The sequence below is a fragment of the Haliotis asinina genome, chromosome 10 (assembly GCF_037392515.1).
Source record: "Haliotis asinina isolate JCU_RB_2024 chromosome 10, JCU_Hal_asi_v2, whole genome shotgun sequence".
In the NCBI taxonomy this organism is placed as follows: domain Eukaryota; kingdom Metazoa; phylum Mollusca; class Gastropoda; order Lepetellida; family Haliotidae; genus Haliotis; species Haliotis asinina.
The window spans coordinates 35,083,696-35,097,515 of NC_090289.1; the positions used below are offsets into that span (position 1 = coordinate 35,083,696).

The 13,820-nt window shown below is 38.5% G+C and overlaps 1 protein-coding gene across 1 annotated transcript in view; it reads right to left on the minus strand.

The window, feature by feature from the left end:
• LOC137298017 (cubilin-like) overlaps positions 1-9,800 on the minus strand; it is a 67,105-nt gene extending 57,305 nt beyond the window's left edge. Inside the window, exons 1-6 of the mRNA XM_067830047.1 lie at positions 9,697-9,800; positions 8,734-8,863; positions 3,810-3,860; positions 3,072-3,197; positions 2,307-2,432; positions 844-924 (exon numbers count right to left, since the gene is read on the minus strand). Coding sequence (XP_067686148.1) covers positions 844-924; positions 2,307-2,432; positions 3,072-3,197; positions 3,810-3,860; positions 8,734-8,863; positions 9,697-9,800 — 618 coding nt within the window. The remainder of the gene's footprint in view (positions 1-843; positions 925-2,306; positions 2,433-3,071; positions 3,198-3,809; positions 3,861-8,733; positions 8,864-9,696) is intronic.
• Between the last annotated feature and the right edge of the window lie 4,020 nt (positions 9,801-13,820).

A 13,820-nucleotide genomic window follows, 5' to 3' on the forward strand; every position in this document is an offset into this window, starting at 1 on the left:
GTGCACATTTTTTATCCGTACATATGCCAATACGGCCCTTATCTGGAGCCATGCATAATGACAGAGTATCCTTGGTCAATAGCTACGTGAACAAGACCAATTGGTAAGTGAGCAAGAACATCAGCTTTGTGATCAAGAATGTCAGCTAAGTCACCAAGAACATCAGCTAAGTGAACAAGAACATTATCTGAGTGAACAGGAACATTAGCTGAGTGAACAAGAACATTAGCTGAGTGAACAAGGACAGCACAGAGAACATCAGCTGGTTGAACAAGAATTTTAGCTGAGTGAACAAGAACTTAAACTGAGTGAACACCAGTTACATGAACAAGAACATCAGCTCAGACATCAGCTGAGTGAAGAACATCAGCTAAGATATCATGAACATTAGCTATGTGAACAAGAACATCAGCTGAGTGAACAACAACTTTAGCTGAGTGAACAAAAACATCAGCTAATTGATCATAAAAATTAGCTAAGTGAACAAGAACACCAGCTAAGTGAAAAGGAACATCAGTTTTGTGATCAAGAACATTTGCCAAAATGAACAAGAAGACTAGCTGAGTGAACAAGAACACAACATTGACTAAGTGAACAAGAACATCAAATGATAGAATAAGAACATTAGCTTAGTGAATAAAAACATTAACCAGGTGATCAAGAACACTGGTTGAGTGAACAGGTACAATATCAAACAAAGCAGAACCAGTCAAATACAACTGCATATATGACATGTTCCATCCAAATAATCATGCATATTAACCAAATGACAGTGATCTTTGTGACCATGCAGGACCATGCAGGATCATGCCTGACCATGCCTCTTTGATAACCCTTGTTTACCCTGCTTGTAAGGCTCCTGAACTGTGAGTAACTGTTGAGGCTTCTAATCCTTGATGGGCGTCTCCTAAATCCCCTTCTAACCTAATGAACACAATCATCACCATCACCATAGACACAATATAATACCTGCTCTGATTTTCCACCCAAATAACTCCATCCACGTGGATTTTTGGTGTCCAATATGGTGGAACAGTATTTTCACATATATACAATATTTCACTCCTTGTTCAAATCAACAAGAATGAAAACCTGAAATATGAACAGATATGACATGGTCATTTTAAGAATCCTACCGTTGTACGTAGTGTGGTGATGGCTGTGCCTGATTCCAGAGTTGTCACCTGTTAAAACCATGCACACATGCAAAGACAATGAAACAATGTTTTAGTTTAATCTGGAAAATACAGTTCCCAGTGAAGTAAAGTTTGACATGTGTCTGGACATTGTTGTTCATTTGTTTTTTAATGCCCAAATAGGCAATATTCCAACTGTATGAAAATCTCCTGTAACATTTCAATTCTGGACCAGGTGAACCTGTGATTGATACTATTTACAGGGAATCACATGGGGTTTTGATGCCATGGAGTCTGAGCAGTTGATCCCTTTGGTTGTTTACTGGTCACACAGGTGACCTTTTCTAAACAGGAATCCCAAGGATTGCAGGTTTAATAAAACATGCAAACTGTCTTTAAATATTGTTTCAAATAACAATTGTTCAAATGCAAAAAGTCAAGATTACCAATTTCCAGATTGTCACGGTTTCACTGAAAATCACGTAGAAGTTGAACCTACCAAAACAAACTTGATTGAGATTGAGTTCAGCAATATTCCAGCTATGTGGCAGTGGTCTCAATATATTCAAGTCTAGACCAGACAATCCACGGATCAAAAAATGGGCAACGATTTATGCAGTTGGAATATGATGACACGCCAACCCAATCCCACTAGTCGCCTCTTACGACAAGCGCAGGTTACTGAAGATCTTCACAGACTCTTTCAAATAAACTAATTTCAACATAACTTATTAAAAGACATGTAAACAAGCATCCATATTTTAAAATGTTTACATATCACAAAAGAATAAGTTATCAGAAATATCAAAATATTCAATTTTCATATCATACATGTACACTACTCAATAATATATGATATCCAATGGCAATGAGATATAGTTTAAAAAATATTTTCTTCCTTTTCATTTGTTTAATAAAATTAATTAGAATTCTCATAAACCATTAATGAACAGGTACTGGGTGAGACTGGATCAGGAGACCCAATAAAGTTCGATAGGGCCAAAGACACTAATGGGACTGGAAGGGAGGGGTTAATTACAAAAACTGCTGTCACCAGGTAAGGGATTTTGCTAGCTATATTTAAACCAGGTAGCAAGTACTTGCTGCAAGCTAAAATTTTAATTTTGAACACTTATCGTAAGTGGGCCTAAGAACATTTATATCCCTTACCCGTGTTTCAACTGCAGCGATCCGATTTGTAAGTGATGTGAACTGTGTCTGTACAGTCCCTGTAGGCTGCAGGTTGTTCAGACGACTCTCAACAGATGTCAGACGTGATGCTGCATTCTGCGGCACCTGAAAACAAATACCGTGAAACTTAAATTGTGGTCAAGTGATTGATTCTGGGAGATTTAGTGAAGATTAACACCCTGCTAACACTTAAAAAGTAGGGGATATTTAAGATACATTTTGTAAATTTGTGTAGTTATAACATGTTCACTGACCATCATGGAGACATAGTTTGGTAATGCACATAGATGAGACTTCATCACATGGGCCTCAAGGACCCAGTGAACAATGTATTTATCATACCGAACACCTCAGTGTTAATTCTGAACTGTCTGAAGCACGTGTATAATGGAACATGATAAGGAGTACTGGAGTTAGGCAACATCCAGACACTCTTAACATAAAGTAACACACAAGTTCCCACAGTTTGACATTTCCACCGTGTAACACAGAAAATATACTTGCTCCGCAATTTATGTGTGAGGGAAGATAAAAAATAATGAATCACTCCCTTATGAGCTGTTATTGCCCATAACGAATACTCCCTATGAAGTTAGGCCACTGGTGTAAGGCATATTTCATCAAGATATATAAGGAAGTACAGTAACAAGTATCGAAGCCTGAGATTTTTAAGAATGTTACCATTTTGGGAATTAAACCCAGAACTCAAGTCCACAAAAACACTTATGGTGTCTGTGGCCTTACATTGGACTCTACAGTGGTCATCCGTGTCCCAAGGGAGGTAAGCTGAGTCTGGACCTCTCCAGTGGGCTGCAGGTTGTCCAATCGGTTGTTGATCTGGGTGATTTCTGAGGCCACATTGTCTGGGATCTGTTCACATAAAATAAACACAAGATAAAAAGATATTGGGCTTGGGGGCCATTATGTATTTCCTGCTTTGACAGACACTGATATTGATTGGGAACATGCCAAGAATTGAAATGAGACAAAACTGACCTTCAGTATTTAATCAGCCATACCTTTCAGTTGCATGTTCACGTGATGTCATTATCATCACGTCACTGATGTGGGACGACAATGACTGAGATAGACATAACAGGGGCACCACAACATGAGAATATGGGTAGGCACATTAGATGAGAATTTATTTGATGCTTAATGCTACACACAGCAATGCTCTAACTTCATGGCGTCAGTCTGTAAATAATCAAGTCTGTGATCATTCCAGTGATCAACATCATGAGCATCAATCTAAGCAGTCGGAATACCATGACATAGATCAGTACAGGGTGGGAGTGTTGTTAGGGAACACCACAATATAAAACACACATGAGGGGTTATTAGACAAAAGAATGTATATGTTCAATTGGGTGATGCAAGGGTCTTCTTAATGATATGTTAAAATTTATTTAAACTGTGTGGAGCTCTCAACACTTAACACAGCTAGACTGTTTCCTCTTTTCCTTATGACATAATACTCACAGAAGTTGGGACATTCTTAAGCTGGTCAATGGAGGCTTTGTTATCGCGCACCTGTAAAAGCAATCATTCACAAACAATTGTAATACAAAGAATCCACTGGACAATTTAAGCAACAAGTATTTATTTCATCATTATGTTCTATAATTCCTCTCAGTTGCATATGATGAAACTGTTGTTTATATATTTAACGAATGTCCATCATCCATTTCAATCTATCATGATGACGGTTTTTGCTGATCTTGGGTTTTTCTATTTAAAGCCACACTCAGCGATATTACCCCTATCTGGAAGCGGTCAGTAAATGATCAAGTCTCGACCAAACAATCCAGTGATTGACATCATGAGCATAAATCTATTGGGATTCATATGGAACTAATGTTGTAGAAGCAATGTTGTAGATGCATTGTTTTTAGTTACAACTATATTTCTAGAACTAATTGTCCATCTAAAAAAGTACCTGTACAAAATTGTATGTATGTTGAAGATATCTATATATATATATATATTTGTTACATAGTTTGTGGGTATCCACATTGATGTATCTATATAAATTTGCTATATAATTTGTGAATATCCACATTGAGATATCAGTATACATTCGCTATATAATTTGTGGATATCAACACTGAGGCCTTACAAATGTCATAACTTGTTTTATAGTCTTTACTGGCCAATCAGTGAAATTCACAGAAACAAGTTCATTGCCTAAAGAGTTACTAAACTAAGACTTGAATTTCAAGCTACATTAAAGTACTTTTCTTCACTCAAAAAATAAAATCATAATGTTTCTATTGGCCAAAAATACACACATCTTTACAAATGTTTTTTTTAGATTGTTTTTTTATCTCGTTTGCACTTCAAAAATTGCCCAAAGTAAAATACATTGATTACTTAGAAGGAATGTTAATTTCATTGGGGATTCTGTTTTTATTTTTTTCCCCTCCTGGCTTAAGACTTTCTGAGGACTAAATCCATAAAACAAGAAATAAACTTGGCATGGCCTAATAATAGATTACCATCTTACCGCCACCAATCGTCTGATCAACACCTTAAAACCTGTATTCCATTGTTCTTTATGATTTAGGAAAAATAAAGACAACTGACTGGGAAAACAACAGCACAAAAAACATATGGCCTTCAAATTAGTTAATGAAAAGCCCAAGTTAGGTCAGTGTCGCACAGTAACACTCGTATAATTGTGAAACCTGATTCAAATCACACCCCTATCAGTCTCCACCATGTTGACATCACACCCCCGGCCCCAACATGCTCAAGACAAACTGAGAATACAATAGAAGGGATACCTGATACTTCATCTGACCATTTATGTCATCTGAGAAGAGAACATATCTCTTTCACAGGTATTTGTAGCCAAATGATAGCTATTGCCCATGAAACTATGTTACGGCTATGTCAAGTGTATAGTTATTACCCACTAGACTAGGTTATAACTATATATAGAACACAGTTATAACCCACAAACCTATGTCACAGCTGTCAAGTGTACAGCTATTACCCAGAAGACTATGTTATAACCCTATATCGAATACAGTTATAAGCCACTAACCAATGTTACAGCCATGTCAAATGTATGTTTATTACTATGTTATATCCATGTACAGAACACAGTAAAGACCCTCTAACCTATGTTATACCTATGTCGAGTGTACAGTCATTATCCAGTAGAATATGTCATAACCATATACAGAATACAGTTAAGACCCACTAACTTATGTTATCGATGTGTTCAGTTATTTAAGAAATACAGTTTACTCTACCCTATGTATGGTGTAATAATTTGTTTTAATAGTCAAAGCGCAAGGATACTTTGATCTTTCAGTGAAGCATCTTAGAATACCAATGTTATAACCACATGTAGAGTGCAGTTATTGCTCAGAAACCTGTTCTACATGTGACATGCAGTTATCACATGCTTAAGCATTATATAAAGTGTAAGGTTATTAAAGTACAGTTAATTTGCACTGAGCTAAGTTATATCCAGGTGCAAAATACAGTTTATAACATTAGATGCATATCGTTGTGAAAAACACATTTATGTTTTAAGTAAACCTGTTCTTTTGATACTGCAAAAACTTCAGCATAATGAATAAACACAATTTCCACAACAGATCATATTGGAGCTGATATCTTCTCATCTATCCATGTCATTTTTCTACCCCTGATCAATTCAACAAATTAGTTAAAACTTGAAAATTAAGAGACATCTTTCAATAAATAATTATACAATTAATTATGATGATTAATTATTCAATCCATGCCTTGATTAAGTCATTTTGATCTATTTAGAAGTTAATGTAGTCAGATCTACATAATTAACATTAGTAATTAGCTAATTAACATAAAGCGAACTAGGATATCCCTTTACCCCGACAAGAACAGTCATGTTGAACCCTACTGTAATTACTACAACTTCAAACACTAAATTCTTATCTTAACCATCCACAAATTTGATGAACTACACAACATAATTTGTTCAAATTTTAAATTTTGCAACATAACGATTAGCCACTAATTTGCGAGCATAGTTTAAACCAGTGATGTTTCATCCTCGTGCAATCAAGCCCTGATATCTTGATCGTAGCTGATACCCTATCTGGACAATCTTCAGTGTTTACTAATGTACAAAAGGGCTGTAACATAATCCACCGAGAGTTTGCTGATAATGACATAACCTGATACTCTCACATGGCTTGGACATTGTCTTGTAGAGATCATCCAACACAATCAGCAGGGCATTGTGAGGTATCATTCATCACATCCCTGATCAAATTTTGCCACCTTGTAAATTAAACTCTGTATGACATCAGACTTACTTTGGTGCTGATTCTCAGTTGGGCAGATCATTGATGTACTTAACATTCCAATAGGTTTATCCTTGTTACCAATAGTCCAAAGACTCTCTTTTACCCTATGCTTTCCTTATGTGCCTAAATATAAATTTTAAATTTACCATTACAAATATATTTTCAATATTTATAAATTCTAATTAAACCAAAATTTAACTGATGACTTGCTTTATGCATACAGATTATTCTGACCTATTTTTCTCAGAAAGAAATTTCTTGTATCTTTTCTCTAAATAAAGACTATATATTGTATAGAAAAGAGTGTGTGTTTACCATTTTTAATACAAAGAAATATTGATATTTAACGGTGTTGAAATGGTCATTAAGTCCTCACTTTGATTGGTAAATATTGTTACTTGTAATATTATTCATTGTACCAGTCCTCGGGGAGGATGGGGTAGCCTAGTGGTTAAAGCGGTTGCTCATCACGCTGAAGACCCAGGTTCAGTTCTAGTCATAGGTGGGGTGGTGGGGTGGCCCAGTGGTTAAAGTGTTTGCTCATCACGCTGAAGACCCAGGTTCAGTTCTAGTCATAGGTGGGGTGGTGGGGTGGCTCAGTGGTTAAAGCGTTTGCTCATCACGCTGAAGACCTATATTCAGTTCTAGTCATAGGTGGGGTGGTGGGGTGGCCTAGTGGTTAAAGCGTCTGCTCATCATGCTGAAGACCCAGGTTCGATTCTCTACATGAGTACAATGTGTGGAGCCAATATCTGGTGTCCCCCACTACGATATTGCTGGAATATTGCTAAAAGTGGCATTAAGTCACTCACTTACTCCAGTCATAGGTGCAATGTTTGGAACCCATGTCTGGTGTACCCTGCTAAGTTACTGCCAGAAATTTGTTAATATTGTCATAAACCATTATTCAACACAGTGGAGAACTCTGTTACCAGAATTCACTTGCTGCTCTTAGCAGTGACAGAGTTTTCTCTTATTATATGATTGATTTATTTTGACTCAAAACCAAACGTCCTGAGAAACTGGTAACTTCCATGGTCGTCAGGGTAACATGATTGATTTTGAACAAAATTAGTTTTCCTTCATTATTCAAGTTCAAGATTTTTACAAGAAAATGTCAAATTGTACAACAAGAACCATGGTTGCTTTTCATTGTTTTTCTTAATCATAATATTGCTTTCCTTTGTTGCTACTCCTATCACATGTTTCCACCCTGTTGACAGACCCTCATAAAAATGAATCTGAGAAAGAATGTACTCCTGCATAACCAGATGGACTAATGTGTGAGCGAGCGTCTTGGGTTTATGCTCCTTTGAACAGTATTCTAGTTATCTTCGTTTGGGAGGAAAGTCCAAATCACGCGCATCTCAGAAACTGACCACTTTGGTGCCCACGCGTATAGAGCAGACGAACCTGATCACGTATATTGAACCAAAAGGGATTCGAATCCTGAATTTTAGTTTCGGGTGCGGTGTTCAAAAGGGACGCAACTCTCTACAACGAATGAGTCAGCGCCGCAGACGACTTGGTAGTAACATGGCACCAGCGAACCTGTCCCTATTCACAACTTTGTAGACTGGGGGAATAAAATAGTTCGATACCCGCTGTCAAGATACACACCAAATTGTGAGCTAATGTCGTCTTGGTCACCGACGCTTTGATCTGATGTGCGTTCTGCACATGCAGGCCATTCGTCCATACTGGTGCCTTTCCATAAACTCGGACACAAGTACGAATGTCAATGAACGGGTGTCGCGATTGAATTCTTAATTCATAATAGCTTCATACAACATAGATATGTGTGCGAATTAGGCTTTCGACAGAAAATATACAATGTTTGATACTTTGTTTAACTTTTTATGTGCATGTTGATTAATGTGGCAAGATGGAACGGGCCTAAAAAGAAATAGACAAAGGATCGGCAAACAGGCTTCATCAGTCTACGTCTTATAAAGAATAAATACATTAACAGATACATTTGTGGAAATAAAGAATTCAATCATTTCAAACCAACTGCAGCATATGGTACCAAACTTTATGGAATACTAATTAATCCCTGTAGTTCATTCGTGATGTTGTTCTCATGAGAGTAAACCTACCCCTTGAGCCACGGATTTGAAGTCCTCCCCGTCGACTGTGACCGCGCCCCCTGCCGAGCTCTTGAAGGTTATATTGTGGTTTGTTCCCGTTTGGAAGATCAAGTGGCCATCTTGTGTGATGATGCGAGGCCTGTAATGATAAAACAGATAACTGAGTATTCTGTCAAATTTTCATATGTTTTAGCAAATATACAAGGATGGCAAACTCATGAAGTCTGTGCCCTTCATAGCCATTTTAGAAGATGGTGCTTCATGAGTTCATCTTCTGTGTATTCCTTGAGTTTTAACTGATGATTGGACCGGAACGGTGATTCAAAGAAAACATAGAAGATGAAATCCAAGAAATTCCTCATGTTCATCATCATGTCTGGCAGGTATGATTCTCTCACTTCCGAGTAGAAAGCCATATTAATTGTTATCATAGCGATCGATTCTTTCTAAAACCTTTCTAAAACCAAATTTCAACGTTGATATTCTCTTGAGATCCACTCCTGCCGTTGTGAAAATCAAGATCCAAACCAATCAGTGATACTGATATTCACACAAAAGCATTTTTCAACTCTAATGAAATTCAAACATTTTTAAAGTTCATTTCTTAATGAAAGTAACTTTTCTCGGAAAAGACAAATGTTTCTACATTGTTCATACTGACCAAAATGTTGTTTCATAACAGTTAAATGTATGGTGCTTCTCGAGGATGAATTGAATTAATGTAGCGAACACATGCACTACACATGTACAGACATACTATAATTGGTTTGTCCAAACTGAATGTGTTCTTAAACTTCAAATATCTAAAAGGTGTCGTAGAATGTCACCGTGCAGCATCCTGTAAGTCGGTCTGAGACGGAGATAGTTCCTTCGTGACAATGAATAATTAACCAAGGGGGCGGATATGCACTCTTCTTAAGACCGATCAAACGCGTTTTAGAAATACATGAAAATGATTGTACAGGAACTTACTGGCTGTCTGCTATTTGCCGTTTCTGTCTGGAGTTTTGTTCCGTAGCTCTGAGTAGTGTCAGAACTATGAACAGTAAAACGGGCCACCTTCCGAGCCCCGCCATCTTCTAGACACCCCTTAGTCTGACTGCTGTCGATTAAGACAATGCATATAAGTTCTAGTACCGCCCAGTCCATTGTATCACTAAAGGGGTGTCAAGTTACAAATGTCTACACACGTTTCCCATGTAAGTTTCACTTAAGGAAATGTGACACGTTAACAGATAACGTCTCTTCGCCCACCATCAAACGTATACGGAATGGAAAAGGGTGTTGTTTAATTTGAATATTTTACTTGTAATTTTGAAAATGTTCAATGGACTGATCCATTATATATAACACTAAATTATATAAATCGCTGATGAACTTGACGTTAAGACGAGGACGATACCGGTTTGAAATATGATCCTTGAGACTGGTACTACCTTTCTCCTCGTTAATGTTACACTAGGTTCAAGCGACGAAGATATTAATTACGCATTGTTCAGTATGAAGTGTTCAATAATTGCGTCGAAGCCCATGACTAGTGAACCTTTTTAACTTACAGCTGCATATTTTGTAACTTATAGCTGCATATTTTGTAACTTATAGCTGCATATTTTCGAACTTGTAGCTGCATATTTTCGAACTTATAGCTGCATATTTTCGAACTTATAGCTGCATATGGTAAACAGCGTGTAACATAAAGTAGGTACCCATGTTACGCGATGACTAAACATAACCTGAAAGTGAGTGAGTGAGTTTAGTTTTACGACGCACTCAGCAATATTCCAGCTATATGGCGACGGTCTGTAAATAATCGGGTCTGGACAAGACAATCCAGTGATCAACAACATGAGCATCGATCTGCGTAAATGGGAACCGATGACTATGTGGCAACCAAGTCAGCAAGCCTGACCACCCGATCCCGTTAGTCGCCTCTTACGACAAGCAAGTCGCCTTTTATGGCAAGCATGGGTTGCTGAAGGCCTATTCTACCCCCGGGACCTTCACGGGTACATAACCTGAGAAATGATTAGTCGACGGTGATGTATTTCCTGCTAGTCTAATAGTTACCTATTGCACCGTTAGCCTACTTTGTTTTCAGCCTCGTAACTTCTCCATAACGGTTTAATGTTAGTCAAATCCAATTTTCAAGGGCATGCTTTCTTTACCCAACTGTTATGTTTTACTATTCAGATGTTTCAGTTCAGGCGGACTAATACTACTTGTTACCACGCAATTACCGAACATGGGACAGCCTTGTGGCAACAGTCAGTGAATGGGTGTAGTTTTACGCCGCTTTTAGCGACGTTCCAACAATATTACGACAGGGTCGCCAGAAATGCACTTCACACACTGCACCCTTGTGTGTGACCTTGTGTGGTTGGGGGTGGTGGTGAATCGAACCTAGGTCGATTGGACGACGAGTGGACGCCTTAATTAAGCATTACTCTTCTCCATAGTCCCTATTGGTTAAAGCGTTTGCGAAGACACGGTTCGATTCCCCATATTCGAACAATGCGTGACCCCCAGTTCAGATGTTCTGGTGATATGACTGTAATATTGTCAAAAACGGAGTGAAATCTTATTCACTCAAACACCCCACATGCAAGAGGGGTGAATGGATGAATTTGTGAGTTCTAGTCTACGCATGGAACACATTAAGTTGTTTAACGCCACACTCGCCATATGGCGGCTGTCTGTAACAAACTGGGGCTGAACCAGACAAGCCAGTGATGAACAGTGTGAGCATCGTAAGTGAGGGAGTGAGTGAGTTATAACAACGTCCTGAATTTCACAACAGGTGACATGCATAACACATTTCCTGCTCCAAAACTTTTGTGATAGGTACACCTGTCTCACGTATGTGCAATCACAGTCCTAAGAATTAGTATGCATACTTGATATGCTGTAAGTAAAGTCGGGTTGGTGGCCGATGACACCAGTAGGCACTGCTTACTACGACATATGTACCCCGTAACGTGATAGGGTGTCACACTAATGTCAAAACTCGCCTCTAGGGCCACATGATGTGATATTTATATATATATCTACGCGTAATGATATACAAACAGATATATGCTTGTCATAGTGCCATTAGTTCATTGAGTGAAATGTGTTATACATCGGTAGCCTACTGAAAAGGAGATAAGAACACATTTTGGCATGACTAAATCTTCTATCATGGCCTGACAATTTAATTCTAGTCTTTATGACAAACTACTGTCTCAGGCGGATTTTGCGTCTTTTGGGGTGGTGTACAACCTAATGGTCAAATCCTTCGCGCGACACACCCATGAGCCGGGTTCGATTCCCTACATTTGGGTGAAGCAAATTTCTGTTGTCCACCGACGTGGAATTGCTGGAATATTGCTAAAAGCAGCGTGAACCTAAGCTCACAGACTCACTTTACCGTCCTTTGCATGTTAAACATGAATGGAATCTTCATGACTTTTTAACGAATTGTCAGACATTCATGATTTGAATTTTAGGTTAGATTGTATTTCGGGGTAACTGGAAACGTTTTAAGTCTCCCTTCTTTCTTCATAAACGGGATCGAGTGATCACCCTCGCTGACAAGGTTAATACATGCCATTGTATCCCAGTTGCAAACAGATGCCCATGCTGTTGGTGACCCGTGAAGGTCTCGGGGTAGAATAGGCCTTCAGCAACCCATGCTTGCCATAAAAGGTGACTATGCTTGTCGTAAGAGGCGACTAACGGGATCGGGTGGTCAGACTAGCTGACTTGGTTGACACATGTCATCGGTTCCCAATTGCGCAGATCGATGCTCATGTTGTTGATCACTGGATTGTCTTGTCCAGACTCGATTATTTACAGACCGTCGCCATATAGCTGGAATATTGCTAAGTGCGACGTAAAACTAAACTCACTCACTCACTCACCATGCTGTTGATCACCGTATTGTCTGCTCCAGACTCGATTATTTCCAGATCGATGTCATATTGCTGGAATATTGCTGAATACGACGTGAAACAACAAATAAACAAACCAACCAAATTATACTACTATTTCGAAGCTGTCCAGAGAGCAGGCTTACTGCTGGGTTATTGAGAGTGACATTTAACAAAATTTATACCACATTTACACCAAGTCAATTGTTCCAGTTTAGCGAATCAGGACGGCAGCGTCATTGTCAAAAGGTTCTGACAGCCACATATCGCTTGTTTCGAACCGGAACGGTGGGGTAGCCAAATGGTTAAAGGGTTCGCTCGTCATATGGAAACCCATTTCTGATGTCCCCAGCCGTGATTGTCCTGGAGTGTTGCGGTGTGAAACTAAACTCACTCATTGTTACCTCGATAACTCGATACAGAATGGGTGGATTGTGAAGTTTCACTGAGCTATGTAACGGTAACTGGACCCCTGCCGCGGTCCCTGAGCTTTGGTGTTAAGGGTCATTTATCATAGAACCCGCATTTACATGGCGATCATCTTACAGACTGAAATAGACTCTTTATTCTCTTCAGTTAAATGGCGATTTAAAAGTCTTGAAAGTCGTGTAATAATAATTGTTTATTGTTAATTGTAAGCACATTTAGGAAGGATTTGATGATTGCCGGGGACTCCCTATGGAAACACGTTTAGATCCTAAACACAAACTTTCCCTGTTTTTTTATCCATAGTGTTAAGAGTCTTACGTGTGTAAGAGTGAACATGTTGAAGAATTTGTTTAATATTAGTTTAATAGTTAGCGATGGTAAATGTCTTGACAAAACAGGTGGAATTGCTAAACGCTTAACATCACCGTTTCCTGGCTTCGACCACATGGAGAAAAACAAGTAGAAAAGCAGCTGGGAGTCGGAATCCACCCAGCCCCCAGCCCCCATCTTTATATCTGAGTTCTTCCTATCAGATATTGATTCTCGACGTCACCAATAAAGCCTGACAGCAGTAGCTGTGTGATTCCATGTGCATATGCAAACCTTCACCCCGATGAACTAAATGCTTTATCTGCATCTACTGAAATCAAAAACAAACACAGTCAACGAAATGTTACACTGTCATTATTCGCACTCTGAAAATAGAAAAAAAATATAAAAAGTATAACGTTTAAGACATTATAAGTAAACAGTTATAAA